The sequence below is a fragment of the Epinephelus moara genome, chromosome 19, assembly GCF_006386435.1.
Source record: "Epinephelus moara isolate mb chromosome 19, YSFRI_EMoa_1.0, whole genome shotgun sequence".
In the NCBI taxonomy this organism is placed as follows: Eukaryota; Metazoa; Chordata; class Actinopteri; order Perciformes; family Serranidae; genus Epinephelus; species Epinephelus moara.
This window is the reverse complement of record NC_065524.1, coordinates 2,880,326-2,896,206: the sequence shown is the minus strand read 5'-3', so window position 1 is coordinate 2,896,206 and position 15,881 is coordinate 2,880,326. Positions and strand designations below refer to the sequence as shown.

At 40.8% G+C, this 15,881-nt stretch overlaps 1 protein-coding gene across 7 annotated transcripts in view; it reads left to right on the top strand.

The window, feature by feature from the left end:
• Positions 1–15,881, top strand: part of gbf1 (golgi brefeldin A resistant guanine nucleotide exchange factor 1) — a 238,024-nt gene that overhangs the window by 197,256 nt on the left and 24,887 nt on the right. For 5 of the 7 annotated variants that reach the window (XM_050070665.1, XM_050070663.1, XM_050070666.1 and 2 more), the window contains 7 exons: positions 986–1,057; positions 1,271–1,365; positions 1,464–1,617; positions 2,697–2,922; positions 5,920–6,077; positions 7,613–7,862; positions 12,101–12,321. In XM_050070665.1, coding sequence (XP_049926622.1) covers positions 986–1,057; positions 1,271–1,365; positions 1,464–1,617; positions 2,697–2,922; positions 5,920–6,077; positions 7,613–7,862; positions 12,101–12,321 — 1,176 coding nt within the window. The remainder of the gene's footprint in view (positions 1–985; positions 1,058–1,270; positions 1,366–1,463; positions 1,618–2,696; positions 2,923–5,919; positions 6,078–7,612; positions 7,863–12,100; positions 12,322–15,881) is intronic. The other 2 variants (XM_050070669.1, XM_050070664.1) reach the window with 1 other exon arrangement.

The window sequence follows — 15,881 nt, the reverse complement described above, 5'->3', positions numbered from 1 at the left end:
ACAACCATTCCATTCGGAGTTGCGCAGTGAAGCGGCTCTGGTGCCGCTTAAAAAAGTGTTCCCCCACTTCTAATTTTACAAATTAAGCACTGGTTATAGTACAGCGGGATCCCCCAACCATCGCTTATATTTATAGTTTTTTCGGTCTTAAATTCCATTCAAGGTGGCATTAAAAAGGTCTTAAAAAGTCTTAAATTTAACTTACTGAAACCTGCAGATACCCTGGTTGTAGCTTTTCTACCTCTTGAACAAAAGCAATTGCTACAGTCTTTTGCTCCATTTTCTCTGGTCAAGTAGCAACAATTTTAAAAGTCTTTGCATCTTTCTCCTGCAAAGACATCCCAGTTTTCTGAAAAGACCATCTTTCCATTAGTGAAATACTTCTTTGACACCAACTAATGTTATAATTTACAATACATATTTATGTTAGATAAGGGTATTCACATCATTACATTTTTTAAACAAACCCATTTCAATTGAAAAAGGATTTAAATGCCTTAGATAGTTATTAGAGGTGTCATGTTTTCACTGTTATACAGTGTTTCTTGCTGCATGACCACTCTTTGATAAATGCAGAATAGTGTTTGTGAAACAGCCAGGTTCTTATCCGCTTTACTAAACACAGCTAGAAATAATTTTCTTTACTATTGATCTCTTGGTGTGTATTTATCAGTCTGTCCATGAATAAGTTGCAATGCTTCTGGCTAAAGCCCAAAATACCCTTAACTGATGACTGAAGAGACATCATTTACAACCTTTTTATAATAGAATGGGTTCTCCACAAGACAAATTTGTTCTTTTCAGGAAACTAACAGGTTACATTACCTTATTTTCTTGCCTTTTCATTCATGCACATAAAAAAATGATTGTGAAGAGTTTTGTGTTTTTTAAATGACCGCATTATTAGCGCAATGGCATCACCCATTCAGAGCTTTCACTGTATAAAGTAAGTCAACATCACTGAGTTTTCTGTTTCTTTTTTTAGCAATGTGACCCAGAAAAGCTCATCACAGAGAGTAAATTCCTACAGCTAGAGTCTCTACAGGAGCTAATGAAGGTTAGTATTATTTCTTACCAACATTTTAACATATATATAGTTCATAATTGTCTTGCTGTGAATTGAATTAAACTGCCTGGGCAGAAGTATTTGTGGGGGTGCTTGTAGGCTAGTGTGGATGAATAAATCTACATTATATATATATCCACAATGGCATTTACTTCATGGTACAGACATAAAGACAACAAAAACAAACCAGTTTCTCCTCTTTAGGCTCTGATATCAGTCACCCCAGATGAAGAGACCTATGATGAAGAGGATGCTGCCTTCTGCTTGGAGATGTTGCTGCGTATCGTTCTGGAGAACCGGTAGGAAGGAGAATCATACAATAATCTGTTCACAGCACAGTCACATGACTTGTCTTTTTTAACACAATGAACATCTCTTTGTCTGTTGGTGTGAGTAGAGACCGTGTGTCATGTGTGTGGCAGACAGTGCGAGACCATCTCTGCCATCTTTGTGTCCACACCAATGAGAGCTGCTTCCTGGTGGAGAGGGCTGTTGTGGGACTCCTTCGACTTGCAATCCGGCTGTTACGACGGGAAGACATTAGCTCTCAGGTACACCAAACACATACACACACTCTTAGGCTGTTAAAAAATTGTCAAAATGATGTTGATCCTGAATATTTCTTCTAAAAAACCACAAATGTTGAACCATTTGAATATCTACTTATGCACATTATGTGCATAAGATGACAAATTATTGTGAGCGACATAACTATGTCTACAGGTATTTTTATTTTAAACATAAACATGTGTTTAAAACAATCTACATACCTACACATTACAAAATAAACAAAGAAAATAATGTACCATACCCTAAAACATCATTTAAAGACTGCAGACCTCAGGCAACCGCAGGCTCACCTGATAGAGTGTAAGCACCATATAGGCTGAGTCCTTTGCAGCATCTCAAGTTTGGTTCTAACCTGTGACCCTTTACAACTCTCTCTCCCTAATGCTACCCTGTGGTTGGTGCTACAGTGAGAACTGGTCATTCAGAACATTAATATATCAGCAAACAACTATTTGCTATGTAAAGATATAGTGAAGTAATGGATCCATGCGCAGAGAATGAAGTCACACTCTCTCCCTGTGTTTGTTGTAGTCTTAGCTTCTCTAATCTTGTTGTTCTGCACTGCGCTTATACAGTGGTTACCACTGATGACGCTGTCCTGACCTGCGGTGTTGTTTTTATGCCTCCATTCTGGAGGCATAATGTTTTCAGGTTATCCATCTGTCCCATTCTTGTGAATGTATGTGGATCATGGCAAATAAAGTGACAGCAGCACCATCATAGATGAGAAAGCATATTGTGACAGTGATGAGTTTCTTTTTCTCATTCAGCCAACACTGCCCAGACTGCTCTTGTGTGTGTTACATCTTGCGGACACATCGCGTTTATTTTTAAGGACAGGCACGACCAGCACTCCAAATAGCATTATAACATCATTATTATATTAAGACTCTGTCATATCCAGTTAAAAGCTCCTTGTAGTTGCTTTAAGATTGGATTGAAGAAATTACAATGTACTTAAAAAATCCATTAAAAGAACAGATGGCCATACTTATCACCTACATACTATCACCATACTTATATTCCAACCCTGATCTTCTCTCTCCATGTATCCCCACAGGTTCTCCACTCCCTGCGTCTCCTGCTGATGATGAAATCTCACGTCTTGTCCCGGGTCAGCAGAGAGGTGGCTTATGGTCTCCATGAGCTACTCAAGACTAATGCAGCCAACATTCACTGTACAAACGACTGGTACACACTCTTCTCCTTGCTGGAGTGCATTGGAGCCGGTGTGAAACCTCCTGCCTCCTTCCAGCTGGCCTCCACCACTACTGACCATGACACAGGTTCAGTATTTCTCTCCTTATCATGACATTGTGTCTGAAGGTGACAACAGCTGATGATTTTACACTGATGAGCACATATTAAACACAACCTTTACTCCACATGGTTTGACCCCTCCACAACAAGTGTTAAGTAAATACATTTTAAATCATATGGTCTTTAACAGGGTTGCTTATACATTTTTTTAATGTCTTAAAGTAATAATCTTGAAGAGTTTTCATTTAAATTGAGTCATACCCATGGCAGTAATATGGACTGGGTGTCCAGGGCAACATTCGAGGAAAAAATGCCGTATGAAGTTGCAGATAATGCAAAGTGAATACTTCCCTACTGTTGCAGCTTCACATTGAAAGCATTTAACTGGTGAAACATAAATTAACTTTTATTATGAAGTAGTCACAGAAATGCAATGTTTTTCAGTAAGCTTAGCACTTAACTGTGATCGTGAATCATTAATGCATCTACGACACAAGAAAAAGTTTTTTTGACAGACGATCAGTTTGAAATAATTCAGGGAGAAATGGAACAGTCAGTTGCAGCCACAGTGAGATGTTGGCTGAGGAGCTGAAGGCGACAGGCTGCACACCTCCAACTTAGTGTGGTGGCCAACTTTCACTGTACATGACTGTGTGCAGACTCATGCTGTGTGCAGGGTAAACAGATCATGGTTTCTCATAGAATGATGGAAAAAGGCCAATTATTGACTGACTTCAGAAAAAAACAGCATTTGTTTTCCCCCCCAGGACTCTGTTGCCTGTAATATTACTACTTTAAACTCTAGAAATGGATAATCCATAGTAACTGGGACATCTCTCTGGAAAATTTACTGTTGAGGACACAGAGCTAGTTCCTTTTGCAACTCAAAGGAAGAGTACCTTATGCAGTTTATACTACTTTAAAGGGGCAGCGTCACTCAGCTGCCCGTTATACCCGCTGCTTCTTCCCACATTAACCTGAATAACAAACCAGGGCTTGGTGCTCCGGTTGGATCCAAACGGAGAGCAAGGAAATAAAACCTCAACAGCCAACTTAGTTTAGCAGTTAGCAATGTCTTTCACTCACTCTCGGTCTATGCTGTGTTTAGCTATTTCCCTGCTTTCCTGTTAGCGTTAGCACTACTCGGCTACCACGCTAACGCTCCAACTCCAACTGAGCCGGTCTCACGGAGAAGAGTTGGAACGTTAGCATGACAGCCCATTAGTGCTAACGTCCCCACGCTTCTCTGCCAGGCTCAGTGAGTCGGAGCCGAGAAGCGTGGGGACATTAGCGTTAGCACCAGTCGGCTGCCATGCTAACATTCCGGGAGCCTGCTTCTTGGCTCCGGCGAGCTCTAGCGTGGAGCTTGGCGGGCTCACGGAGAAGGGAGGAATGTTAGCGTTAGCTCCCAGAGTTAGCTCTAGAGCTACTACGGCTATTGGAGTAGCTTGCAGCTATGGAGTGCTTCTACCAGCTCTTCTAGTCACTGAGCCTCGCCTCCATTTCAGCAAATATATTGCATTTATTACAGGGACCATCATCATTGAAGTAGGCAGGGGAATAGCTAAACACAGCCGCCAGGCTGCCCGCCGGGCTACTCACCTAACACAACCGAAACGCCTGACCTATTGCTGGGACCGAGCCGCTAATAACTCAAGCTCCGGACATTAACCCATGCTACGATTGTAACATTAAATTTAATTGAATCGACATAGCGACATGTGCCTAACGTTACTGTAACACTAATTAAAACAGACATTTGACTTTATGTTGTATCTGTCCAGAACAAGAGCTAGCTCCGAGTCAGATTGTAGCCCCTTTAGCTCTTGCAGTGCTCTCCACCTTGGAAATGCAAGGCCAATGTTAATCCGAATTCTGTCCCTTTCTTTATCCGACAACTTCTTTGCCAACAACCGTTGTTTCTTTAGAGGTAATGTCAGATCCTGGTCGTCTTCAGGTGGACGTTCCACTCTCTGCCATTTCATTTCGAAAATACGCGCTGCCATTGCTCACCGGCTGTAGCCTTTTATAGGGAGGGAGGGCCAAAGGCTCCGAGAGGAGGAGGAGGAGGAGGAGGTGGGGGATTCACATGAACGTACATGAACGCGCAGCCGGACCGGCTTGTAAACAATGGGCTGGAGATCAACACAGAGACAGGGTGTGTGAGGTCATGCTATACTCCAGATGAAATTACACCTCTAGTTCTTCACATAGCAATTTTTTAATTCCTTCAATCTAGAAATGATGAATTTCGCTTATTGCTCCTTTAAAGCCAACACATTAAAAACACAAAGGATTCAGTGTTTCCCCACCAGAATTATATTTCTAGCACTACAGGAAAGATAGTAATGTCCACAAAAACATACAGTTGAACAGTTGAGTAGATAAAGTATAAAAATCCATGTCATTTCCAAGAGACTTTCCTTTTGGTGTCTGATGGAAGTCTGAGGTGGACATTGCTTTTTTTGGCTTGGCTTTAGCAACTTAATAAAAACTCCAGATCAGTGGTTATGGTGGTAATGAATTCTTGATATTGAAATGTGGCAATTCTTTTTTTCTTTTTTTTTTAGATATTTTTTGGGGCATTTTTGCCTTTAATCGATAGAAAAGCTAAGCGTGAAAGGGGGAGAGAGAGGGCCACAGGCTGGAGTTGAACCTGGGCCGCTGCAGCAACAGCCTTGTACATGGGGCGCCTGCTCTATCCACTAAGCCACCAACGCCCCGAAATGTGGCAATTCTTACTTTCTAGTGCGTGGTCCTTACTGGTACCCCAAGTTTGGTAGGACCAGTTTGACTGGTCTGATTTTTTTTTGCATTCAGACATTTCCTTAGGACTGTTTGAGTTTACAATTAGGTGCAAGGCAGTTGAAAGCAACATACTACCATATGTATGCAAAAGGCTCATCCGTTCACTTTTGTAATGGATTTAAAAAATACTCAGAAACTGTAAAACTAGCCGATTGTTACCTTATATCAAACAGTTAAGAAAATTGAAAAAATAATTGTCTGCTCTGTGTCTCCAGGTGCCCAGTCAGATAGTGAGCTGCCATCACATCATCTGAGTGAAGTGAGTTCAGAGCGTGGCTATACGTCTGACTCAGGAGTCTACACCGAGCACAGCAAGCCCAGGATTCTTCGCTCTGCAACAGATGTGGATGTAGCAAGCAGTGGATGGCTTGTGGTCAGCGTAAACACACACACACACACACACACACACACACACACACACACACACGAGCAGCAACATTTACTGTATACTGTACATGCACAGTCGGTAAAATATCCTCAGTTACACGTGTTCAGCATCACATGTTAACCTATTCAGTACCAGTGTTGTTGAATTTTGACTCCGTCTTGTCTCAGTCTCAGACAAGGATGACTTGATTTTATTTTAAGACCAGTAAAGACCACAACTATGGGAATATCAGTAAATTGCCTGTGCAAAATTGCTTAAGTTGATTTCAACTCCTTATTGTATTTGTTTGCTTATAGAAAGGAAATTATCGCACATAAAATTCACCTCTTCAATGCCTTTTGATTCAATCAGATCAAGACATTTCTTATTGTACACTGATCCATACACACATATATACAATATGTGAATAAAGCGGTGGATGAAGAGGAATTTTATGACAATGTTTTTTATGACAATGTGGTTTGCACGTGTCACATTTTATTGTAGGTGTGTCATGCAGTGTGGGACTTGAACTGGTCTTGGTCTTGTCTCATGGCCTTTGCACACTGTTGTTTTTTTTTTTTTTTTTCAGATACATTTTTTAATCTGTCATCAGAAAAAAATTGTTAGGCACAGGAACCTTGCACACTGATTCTGATGTGTTTTATTGTTCTCTTCGTCGCAAAAATTTGCTATACGTGACAAAATGAAAAGACACATTTCCTCCTTTGCCTCTCTCGACTGGAGTTACCTGTCTGGCTGTCACCACTTCCCTCTGTCTTGTACTGGGCACCGCAGCTGCATGAAGGTGCTGAGCTGTCCTCCCTCTCTATCTCCAAATTCTGTGGGCGGTCCACTTCCTCCCCCTCTTCATCATCATCCACCTGAATATTACTATCTGACTTGTTGAATGTGAGCTATCTGAGTTATGAAATGATTCAGTCCGCCCCGTTCCTCTGTCTTGTCGCGGCTGTTTCCCGCAGCCTCATTTTCTTCACTGACTCTTGGTCAAACAGACGAAAGTTTCGGACTCAGTATGCATGATTAACACAAGGTGCGATCATATTTATTTTTAGATGTGCTACAATTTGTGACCATAAAAATGCACTCAGTGTGCAAAGGCCTTCAGTCTCAATACATTCTGGTCTTGGTCATGACCGTGGGGCGGCTGTGGCTCAGGAGCTAGAGCAGTTTGTTCATTAATCGGAAAATCTGCGGTTCCTCCTGCAGCTTCTTCAGTTCGCATGTTGAACTTTGCTAGGGGAAGATAATAAGCCCCAAATTGCTCTTGCGGTGTGTGAGCAGGTGGCACCTTGTTATGGTAGCCTCAGCCCCCAGTGTATGAATGTGTGTCTGAATGTGGCATGTAGAGTAGAGTGCTTTGAGTGGTCAGAAGACTAGAGAGGCGCTGAATAAATGCAAATCCATTTACCATGACTTTTTCTTGGTTTGGGTGATCTTGGTGATCACTCTTATTTGTGTAATTTGATCAAATTCCAATGCATATTTGTATTTCAGTGATTTGTCAATTTTTTTTCCAGGTCGGGAAAGATGACCTGGAGACGAGTAAGAGCCCTCCAGTAAGCACTAAAGCTCAGCTGAATCACCCACTGGTCAACCAGTACAGTCTGACATTGGGTCAGGACCTAGGCCAGCACGACACCAAGTCTCTCATCAAGTGTGTGGAAACGCTCTCGTTCATTGTCCGGGATGCCGCCCACGTCACCCCAGACAACTTTGAGCTGTGTGTTAGAGCTATACGAGTGTTTGTGGAGGCCAGCCTCAATGGAGGTGAGACACTGAAATACATTTTAAATTCCATAGTAGTTATTTAAAAGACTACATTTACTAAGTACCTAAGAGACTAAGATAAAGCGAAAAGATGACATGAAACTACTCAAAGATAATGACATATAGCTGTGTAGCCACTAGGCTGGCAGCTCTGTGTTGACTCAGCAGTTGAATCAGCCTGTGAGCAAAAGTTTGATTGGCCCTCCACTGAATGCACAGTTCTGCATACCTAATTAAAGGGCTACAGTGATTTATTATTGCATGTCCGTAAAGTTGGGGGATATGTGAGAGACAGAATGATAATGATATCAGTCCAAATCAGTTGGCAGAGTCAGAGACTCCATGTCCCCAGTTTATAATACAGGCTTTTTATTAAAATTTCCTAGTTGTCAAGCACAAGCTGAGACCAATAACCGTGATGGCATCACCTCTCAGTTACAGAGGTTGACACTGCAGAGTTGAGACCCTCTGTGTCCTATTCAGACCTTTATATCTCTCACTTATTTGGGGGATTCTGATGTTGTTAACCATGAAGTTACAAATGGCCTATCTAGAATATCTCCTTATCCCCTAATGTTAATTTATTATGCCACTTGTGTATAAATTTATCCATCCTCTGTTCAACAGTTGTGTGATTTCTACACAGGCGTAATGGCTCGTGTTTCACACATCCTATGCATGCATAGCTGCAACCCAAAGCATCTTTTACACCTCAAGTCTGTTTTTTTGCATCTGTGTGCATGAATGCTTGATTTAAACCTCCTGGGATGGTACCAACCAAATATTACACCAATCATTTCTCTCTTCCCTAAAGACATAGTTTTTTCTATAATTGCTATGGTTTGCCCTAGTTATTCCAGGCTTGACAGCTATTCAAGAAAAGAATGGTCTGTGATTCAAATGTTGTAGCAGCAAGTAAAAACTTTCGATTCAACCTGCAGTCATGTAATATCCACTTAAACTGTAAACTCCATGGTGACAGATGCATTTCAGAAATATACAAGTTAAAAAATCATACAATGTGACAGGTTTATAGAAACAACACTGAGCCTTCAGTCGGCATTGTTTTTGCCCCCCCTCCGTCTTAGTGTCCTGCCCTATGTTCTTCTCCCTCTTCCTCTCTCCAGTCTCAGCCCTTTAACCTCCTTGTTATCTGTCCCTAAAACCTCCTCCTCCCCTTTTTCCATCCATCCTTCCTTGTGCTGTTTGTGATCTACAGTATGACAGGGATTAAGGTTGAGAAATGGCAGTGGTGCTCTCATGCTTTTACATAGCTGATGGCCTATTCATTTTCTCTTAGTGCTTCAGGCAACTGGATACATGCTGTCAACAGAGCTTTACACAGACAAACAAAAGGGATGGGTCGATCAAAGTGCTGAGCTAAGGCATGGTGCTAATCTACAGTATATGAGATACTAATAGATTGCACAAACCTGTTATTCTGTTGAGCTTTTGTGGTCTGACTTCATATGTTTTTTTGTTTTTTTTTGTTTTTTTAAAAAAGTGGTTTCAAGATATATGGAAGGTTTTTTAAAATGGCCCATTGCTCTGCGGTGGTTACGGACATGCAGGACATCTTAGATGTGATAAGTTCAACCTTAGTACAACCTTTTTAGGATGATAATGGACCATACCTCTTAGTGCAGGGGTGTGGGCAGCAGCTGCATGGCAGTAAAGATGTGGTGTAGTGAGCATATTTTGTTTGATGTTTATCATTAACCATTTCTGAGTCTTATTCAGTGCTTCAGTCAGTTTAAAAATAAAGTCTGAGCTATACTTTGGCCTGCTACAATTCACAAGTTTTTGCAATGGTGCTGTTGTGTGAATTTGAGTTTGGTGTAGGAGGATGGCACAGCAGCCCTTTATGCACATCGATCGTGGGATTTTCCGATAGGCTAAACTAGCAACACAAGAGACACAGACTTTATAATATGGCAGATATCAAAGGTGCATTTATGGTTTTTAATTACGTAGGCACTGCAGTCTGTGTACAATACAGGGAAAATGTTTAGCAGCTCTACTTTGAATGACATCCTCATCAACATCTGGGACTTCTGGTCTTGATGACCTGTGAGCCTCCTGGTATAAGACAATATAAGAGGGGCAGCCGCGCACATCCAGTATAGACAGGTGCTGGACCAAAAAAATCAGCGTCAGAAAAGAAGAGGAACGTCCACACACTTGTAGCTCCCAGTTGAAGTGCAATATAAATTTATTTAGCACATCCCCAAAAAAATGATTAGGGAGGGGGATATTCTAAAGACAAATTTATATCGCAAAAGCACAGACAAAAACTCATTACTGCATGGTGACTCCTTCCACCCCACCTCTTTGAAGAAAAACCTCCCTTTCTCACAATTTAATCACGTCAGACGAGTTTGCAGTGACGATATGGATTTTCAGGAACAATTGGTTATCTTACAGGACTAGTTCAGACAGAGAAGATACAAGGAGGAATGGATTACCAGTGCTGCAACAAGATTTCACAGGATCTCTCAAATGCCTTCATACAGAAAAAATCAAAAAATCTTAAAAACAAGAATATCATGCTGCATTCAATATTCACCTGTGGGGAGGGAAATTGAGAAAATCATAAAACAAAACTGGCACATTCTCAACTCAGACCCTTCATTAAAGGAATGTTTCAACAATCTCCCTCGAGTGATCTACAAAAGACCCCCAAACTGGAGCGGACCGACCCCCTCCTGTCGCCTCATACTTTCTCACCCAAATCAAGCCTGGGAACTACAGATGTGGAAACTGTCTGCAATGTAATTCCACTTACAAAACACACACTTTCAACCATCCTCATTCTGGAAAGAGATTCCACATTAAAAGCATCATCTCCTGCAAAACAATGCCCCCCTGTGGCCTTGCCTATATTGGTAAGACAACAAGACCTTTAAAAACTAGGATTACTCAACACAGATGTGCTATTAGAAACCATGACCCATCCAGTCCTGTTGCTGTCCATTTCACACAAGCCCGCCACAATGTCTCCTCATTGAAGTACATTGGTATAGAATCTATCAAAGCAGAGGGGGGGATGTTGACTCTCTGCTTCTGAGGAGAGAATTGTACTGGATTTACACATTGGACACCCTAGCACCAAAGGGTCTCAATGAGGACTTCAATGTAAAACCATTCCTTTGAAACCTGTGATATGGGCCGTTGTGCAGTGTTGATGTATGGTTAAAAATATTGATGTATGGTTAAAAATGTTTGTGTTGATTTACAAAAAAATGTTTGTGTCCTCCACACACACAAAAAAGAACCAAAATGTGTGAGTATTGCCATGTTCTAAATTAAATTATTCCAACTAGCATTATTGCGGGTAACTAAGGACTAAAACTAAAACAAAAAACTAAAGTAAAAAATCTTTGAAAAACATTTTAGTTTAATTTGAAAAATATTGTGGTTGATTATTGTTGAACCAGCCATCCTACATAATAAATTTTAGTTCTATATAGAGGCGCCTCTACCTAGTCAATTGAAAGTATAACAGCCAGCTGGCCTGATGGTGTTTTATTCTTTGGTCAAGTGTAGTATAATGTAGAGTTTTTTTCTATGTATGTATATATTCACTATGACTTTTGGTGTCCTTCATCGTGTGAAAAAAATGTTTTGACTCATGTATTGTGTTCAGACAGATAGTAGAGGAACTGATCAGATAATTTATTCTGGATCAAAAATATGTTTGATTTTTAAAAAATGTTTTCATGCAGATAGTGAGGTGGATTGGAACATGCAATTGTTGCAGCTGATTGCAATGTGATCTTGATTGTGTCATGTGATCTATGTTACTTAAGATGGCCTCTCACAACACCTGAGCTGTCTGACGAAGAGCATACGCTGCTCGAAACGCATCACTGTTTTTTGGGATGTGCTAAATAAATTTATATTGCACTTCAGCTTCCTGGTATAACCCACAATCTGGACTTTAGAGGTGTGCATTTTTAGAATACTCAAGTTCTCCACTGGACTAGTACATACTGGCCAGCAGAAAATGTAGCCTTAATATGCATTAAAGCTACTCTGGGACTATTTTGAAGTCCAAGGAAAAGTACGGTGTTTTCACAAGTTTTCCCTCCTCAATCAACAGACGTCAATTCAGTTAAAAATCCTTGGGATTGCCTGACCTTGAACAGTCAGTGCCATAGCAGTGGGCAAGAAAAAAAGTCTGTGTTTTGAGAGCCTAAATAAGATACAGATACTCTTTTAATGATTTTCTTCCTCAGGTTACCGCAACCATGACAAAAAGAAGAGCCATAAGTACGACTCCTCCAAGTCCCGGATGAGGAAGAAGGCAGGGGGAAAGGATAAGGAGGGTGGAGGAAACACAAGGCGAGGAGGCAGCCGGGCATCCAGCCAGCGTCCGTCACGTTCCCACAGTGATGAGGAGGAGGATGAGGGTGTACCGGCCAGCTACCACACGGTGTCATTACAGGTTAGTCAGGATGTAAGTACAACAGCACTCTTTACCCTTCTACCTTATGTTGATTTAAGCCCAGCATCTCGTTACGCTCACATGATTCTTATTCGGCATATTTGAGAATGTTAGTCCATGCAGCACTAAAATGATTCATTTAAAGTCACATTCCCTCCCCCCATCTTTTCCGGGGCTAAGTGATTGTGGCATTTATTTGGGATAAAAAAGTTTTTTCTATTTTTTTCTATTCTATTCTATTCTTTTCTATTCTCGATGTTTATGGGAAATCATGGCTTTGACTTCAATATAGACATTTAGAGCAGGCATAACTTTGTATGATGACTAAAAAGAAAACCATAAAGCATTGTGAAGCAGTCCTTACAGTTGTGATGTGGAACAAAGAGGCTTTTACAGTCATGTCAGTATTTGAGCAGAACGTTACAGCTGCCCTAATAGTATCCCAACTCTCCTCTGTTTCTGTTGTGGTGTTGGCTTCGGTGGGAATGTAAGGTTAAAGAGTGAATAAACCCCCAGACCACTTTCTGGTTGGAACCCAAAATATATATAGGTATTCAGTGGGGTTGTTGATAAATTCACGTCCAAATCTCGACATTTGAGTGCAAAGTATTTGAATTCTACATATTGTGACATAAATATGCATAGTGACTGCCCTCTATAGGTTGAAACCTGGCTAAGCTGATCTGGTGCCAAGTGACATGTTTGGAGGCAGCTTTTGCCACCAACTGACACCAAAAACAGCTGGGGCTGAGCCCCGCCCACAGTGACACACCACACACCACTAAAGGACAGCAACAAGCAGTATGAGAGTGTTTATTAAGTGATTTACCAAAGTTACAAGCACACGTTTCTTTCAGCTCATTGCTATAGTCTGTTGCTGACATAAATGGTGCAGGGTGTTTCACTGCTGGTCTATGGACAGAGACAGTCACTCTCACCACAACACTGTAAGTGCAACAAAAGCCCTTTGAGCAAACAGCTACTAAGAGTAATATATCAATGCAGCGTTGTCCACGCAAAAGATGTACAGATAACTAAAATAAACACTATGAAATATAGTTAATTCACATAACTCAGACAAGGCTGTACTGTAGCAAGAAACAATAATAATAATAATACTTTTTATTTATAGGCGCCTTTCACAACACTCAAGGTCATCTTACAGACAAAGATAGTGAAAGTATCAGCAGATAAAAAGTCAAAGGTAAGGAATAAAGTGACTTAAAATAAACAAGTCAATAACAGCAAAACAAGTTCATAGTGAATAAAATTCTGTGTAAATGATGGATGTGTGTGGCTCTGTGGATGGGAGTCATACTGAATAGGGTATTTGAAAGAGGTGAGTTTTGAAGTTTATATATTAAATAATAATCTAAATTTTAAAATGAAAATCTCTCGGTTTTTTTTGTTCTTAGCCTCCTCAAGCCTTACAACCCCCCAGAAGCTTTGGCAACCCCTAGTGGGGGGTTAATATTTGTTTCCAGAACCAAAATGTAAAAAACGATAACTACTCGTTTTCCGATTTCCAAAAACGTTTAAATGGAAAATGGAAAAAACGGATAACGGGCCGGGATTCGAGCCTTTCATACACTTTAAATATTTTCATCTCTTGCACATTGCGTGACCCGGAAGCCAAGTTTTTTCATTTTTTTTTCATTATAATTATTATTATTATTATTGAAGAAATATACAAAGATATCGCACAAAATATCGGGACAAAAACGTTACATCAGTGAATAAAGGCAATAAATAAATAAATAAATAAAGGAGGCTCGAGGTACTTGTATAAAGAGATCTGCGAATATTTTTATTGAATTTTTCACAAATATATGGTACAGGTGTTAAGTGTTGACAGGAAGTTTGTAAAATACACAGTCAACTCATAGGTCGAGAGAGATAATCCTGTCCATGCACAGTAGGGAGAAAATAAAAACACAACACAAAACAAAAAAAACCTTATCTAACCCACCCACCCCACCCATGATTTCTAAGCCAGACTTTTACATAAGAGAATAAACAGGACAAATAGACCAATTGTACTTCATATCTGGAGTGATACAGGTAACAGCTGGAAGTCGGGTTTCAATCTAAGAAGGTAAAGAAAAAAAATGAAAAAATAAAATAAAATAAAATAAAGAAATAAATATATATATAAATTAAGAACCCACGCATGGGCCAAAAGGAGGCATCAGAGAAAGGACCGATTTATACAATTGGTATTGCTGACGTAAAAACAGAGAACAAAGTGTGAGTGAGAGATCCAGTCCCTGGCTAGTTTGAAGATTATGGAAGTATTCCAGAAAAGGTCCCAACACTTTTTGAAACTTATCATTGGAGTTACAAATTGAGTAATGTATTTTTTCAAGGTTTAAACAAGACATAACATCTCTCAACCACTGAGCGTGGGTGGGCGGGGCAGCATCCTTCCACCTCAGCAATATTGCACGGCCAAGAGAGATGCAAAAGACAGAGTTCGGCGTTTGGCTGGGGTCAGGCGCACATCTATGTCACCTGTGGTGCCAAAAAGAGCAATCAGAGGATTGGGTTCCATGTCCAAGTTGACAATTAAGGATAAAGTTTGGAAGACTTCCGCTTGTAGCCTAGTTATGGCTTTATCCCTATCTTTATTCAAGAGAGAGAGTAGTATATCAGTTTGAGAGCATTATTTATTGATTTCACGTTCAGATTTTGTAATATTGTCCCTCAAACCCTGCCCTCGCACTCAGATAGCCTCTGCTTGAGCTTAGATCTACTCTGTTTCTGCTCAAACTGTGTGCTCGCACTCAGATACCATGTTGCTCGCACAGATTTCCTGCTCGAGCTTCGGCTTTTCTCCTCGCGCTCAAACTCTTTCTGTGCGCTCGCGGAATTTCTGCTCTCAGATTTCTGCCCTGCTCTTGGATTTTTTGTGTGTAACACAACCCTGTCAAAATCCCCCAACCAATAGAACGCCAGGTTTACTGTTGACCAATGAAGTGATCCCAGGCGGGCGCGCTCGCTTTAGTTTAATAAAGCCATTTAATAAAGCCCTGGAGGGTGGGAGTGGATGAACCCGGTTAAAGCCCGCCAGGGATCATTTCATTGGTCAACAGTAAACCTGGCGTTCTATTGGTTGGGGGATTTTGACAGGGTTGTTACACAAAAAAAATCCAAGAGCTGGGCGGAAATCTGAGTGCAGAAATTCCGCGAGCGCACAGAAAGAGTTTGAGCGCAAGGAGAAAAACCGAAGCTCGAGCAGGAAATCTGTGCGAGCAACATGGTATCTGAGTGCGAGCAACATGGTATCTGAGTGCGAGCACACAGTTTGAGCAGAAACAGAGTAGATCTAAGTGCAAGCAGAGGCTATTTGAGTGCGAGGGCAGGGTTTGAGGGACAATATTACAAAATCTGAACTTTATTACTAAATCAATAAATAATGCTCTCAAACTGATATACCAGTCTCTTGAATAAAGATAGGGATGAAGCCATAACTAGGCTACAAGCAGTTGAGAATGGAGCACCCCTCCGCGAAGTTCAAAAGTTCCTCCGCAGATCTCTTTATAAAAGTACCTCGAGCCTCCTTTATTTATTTA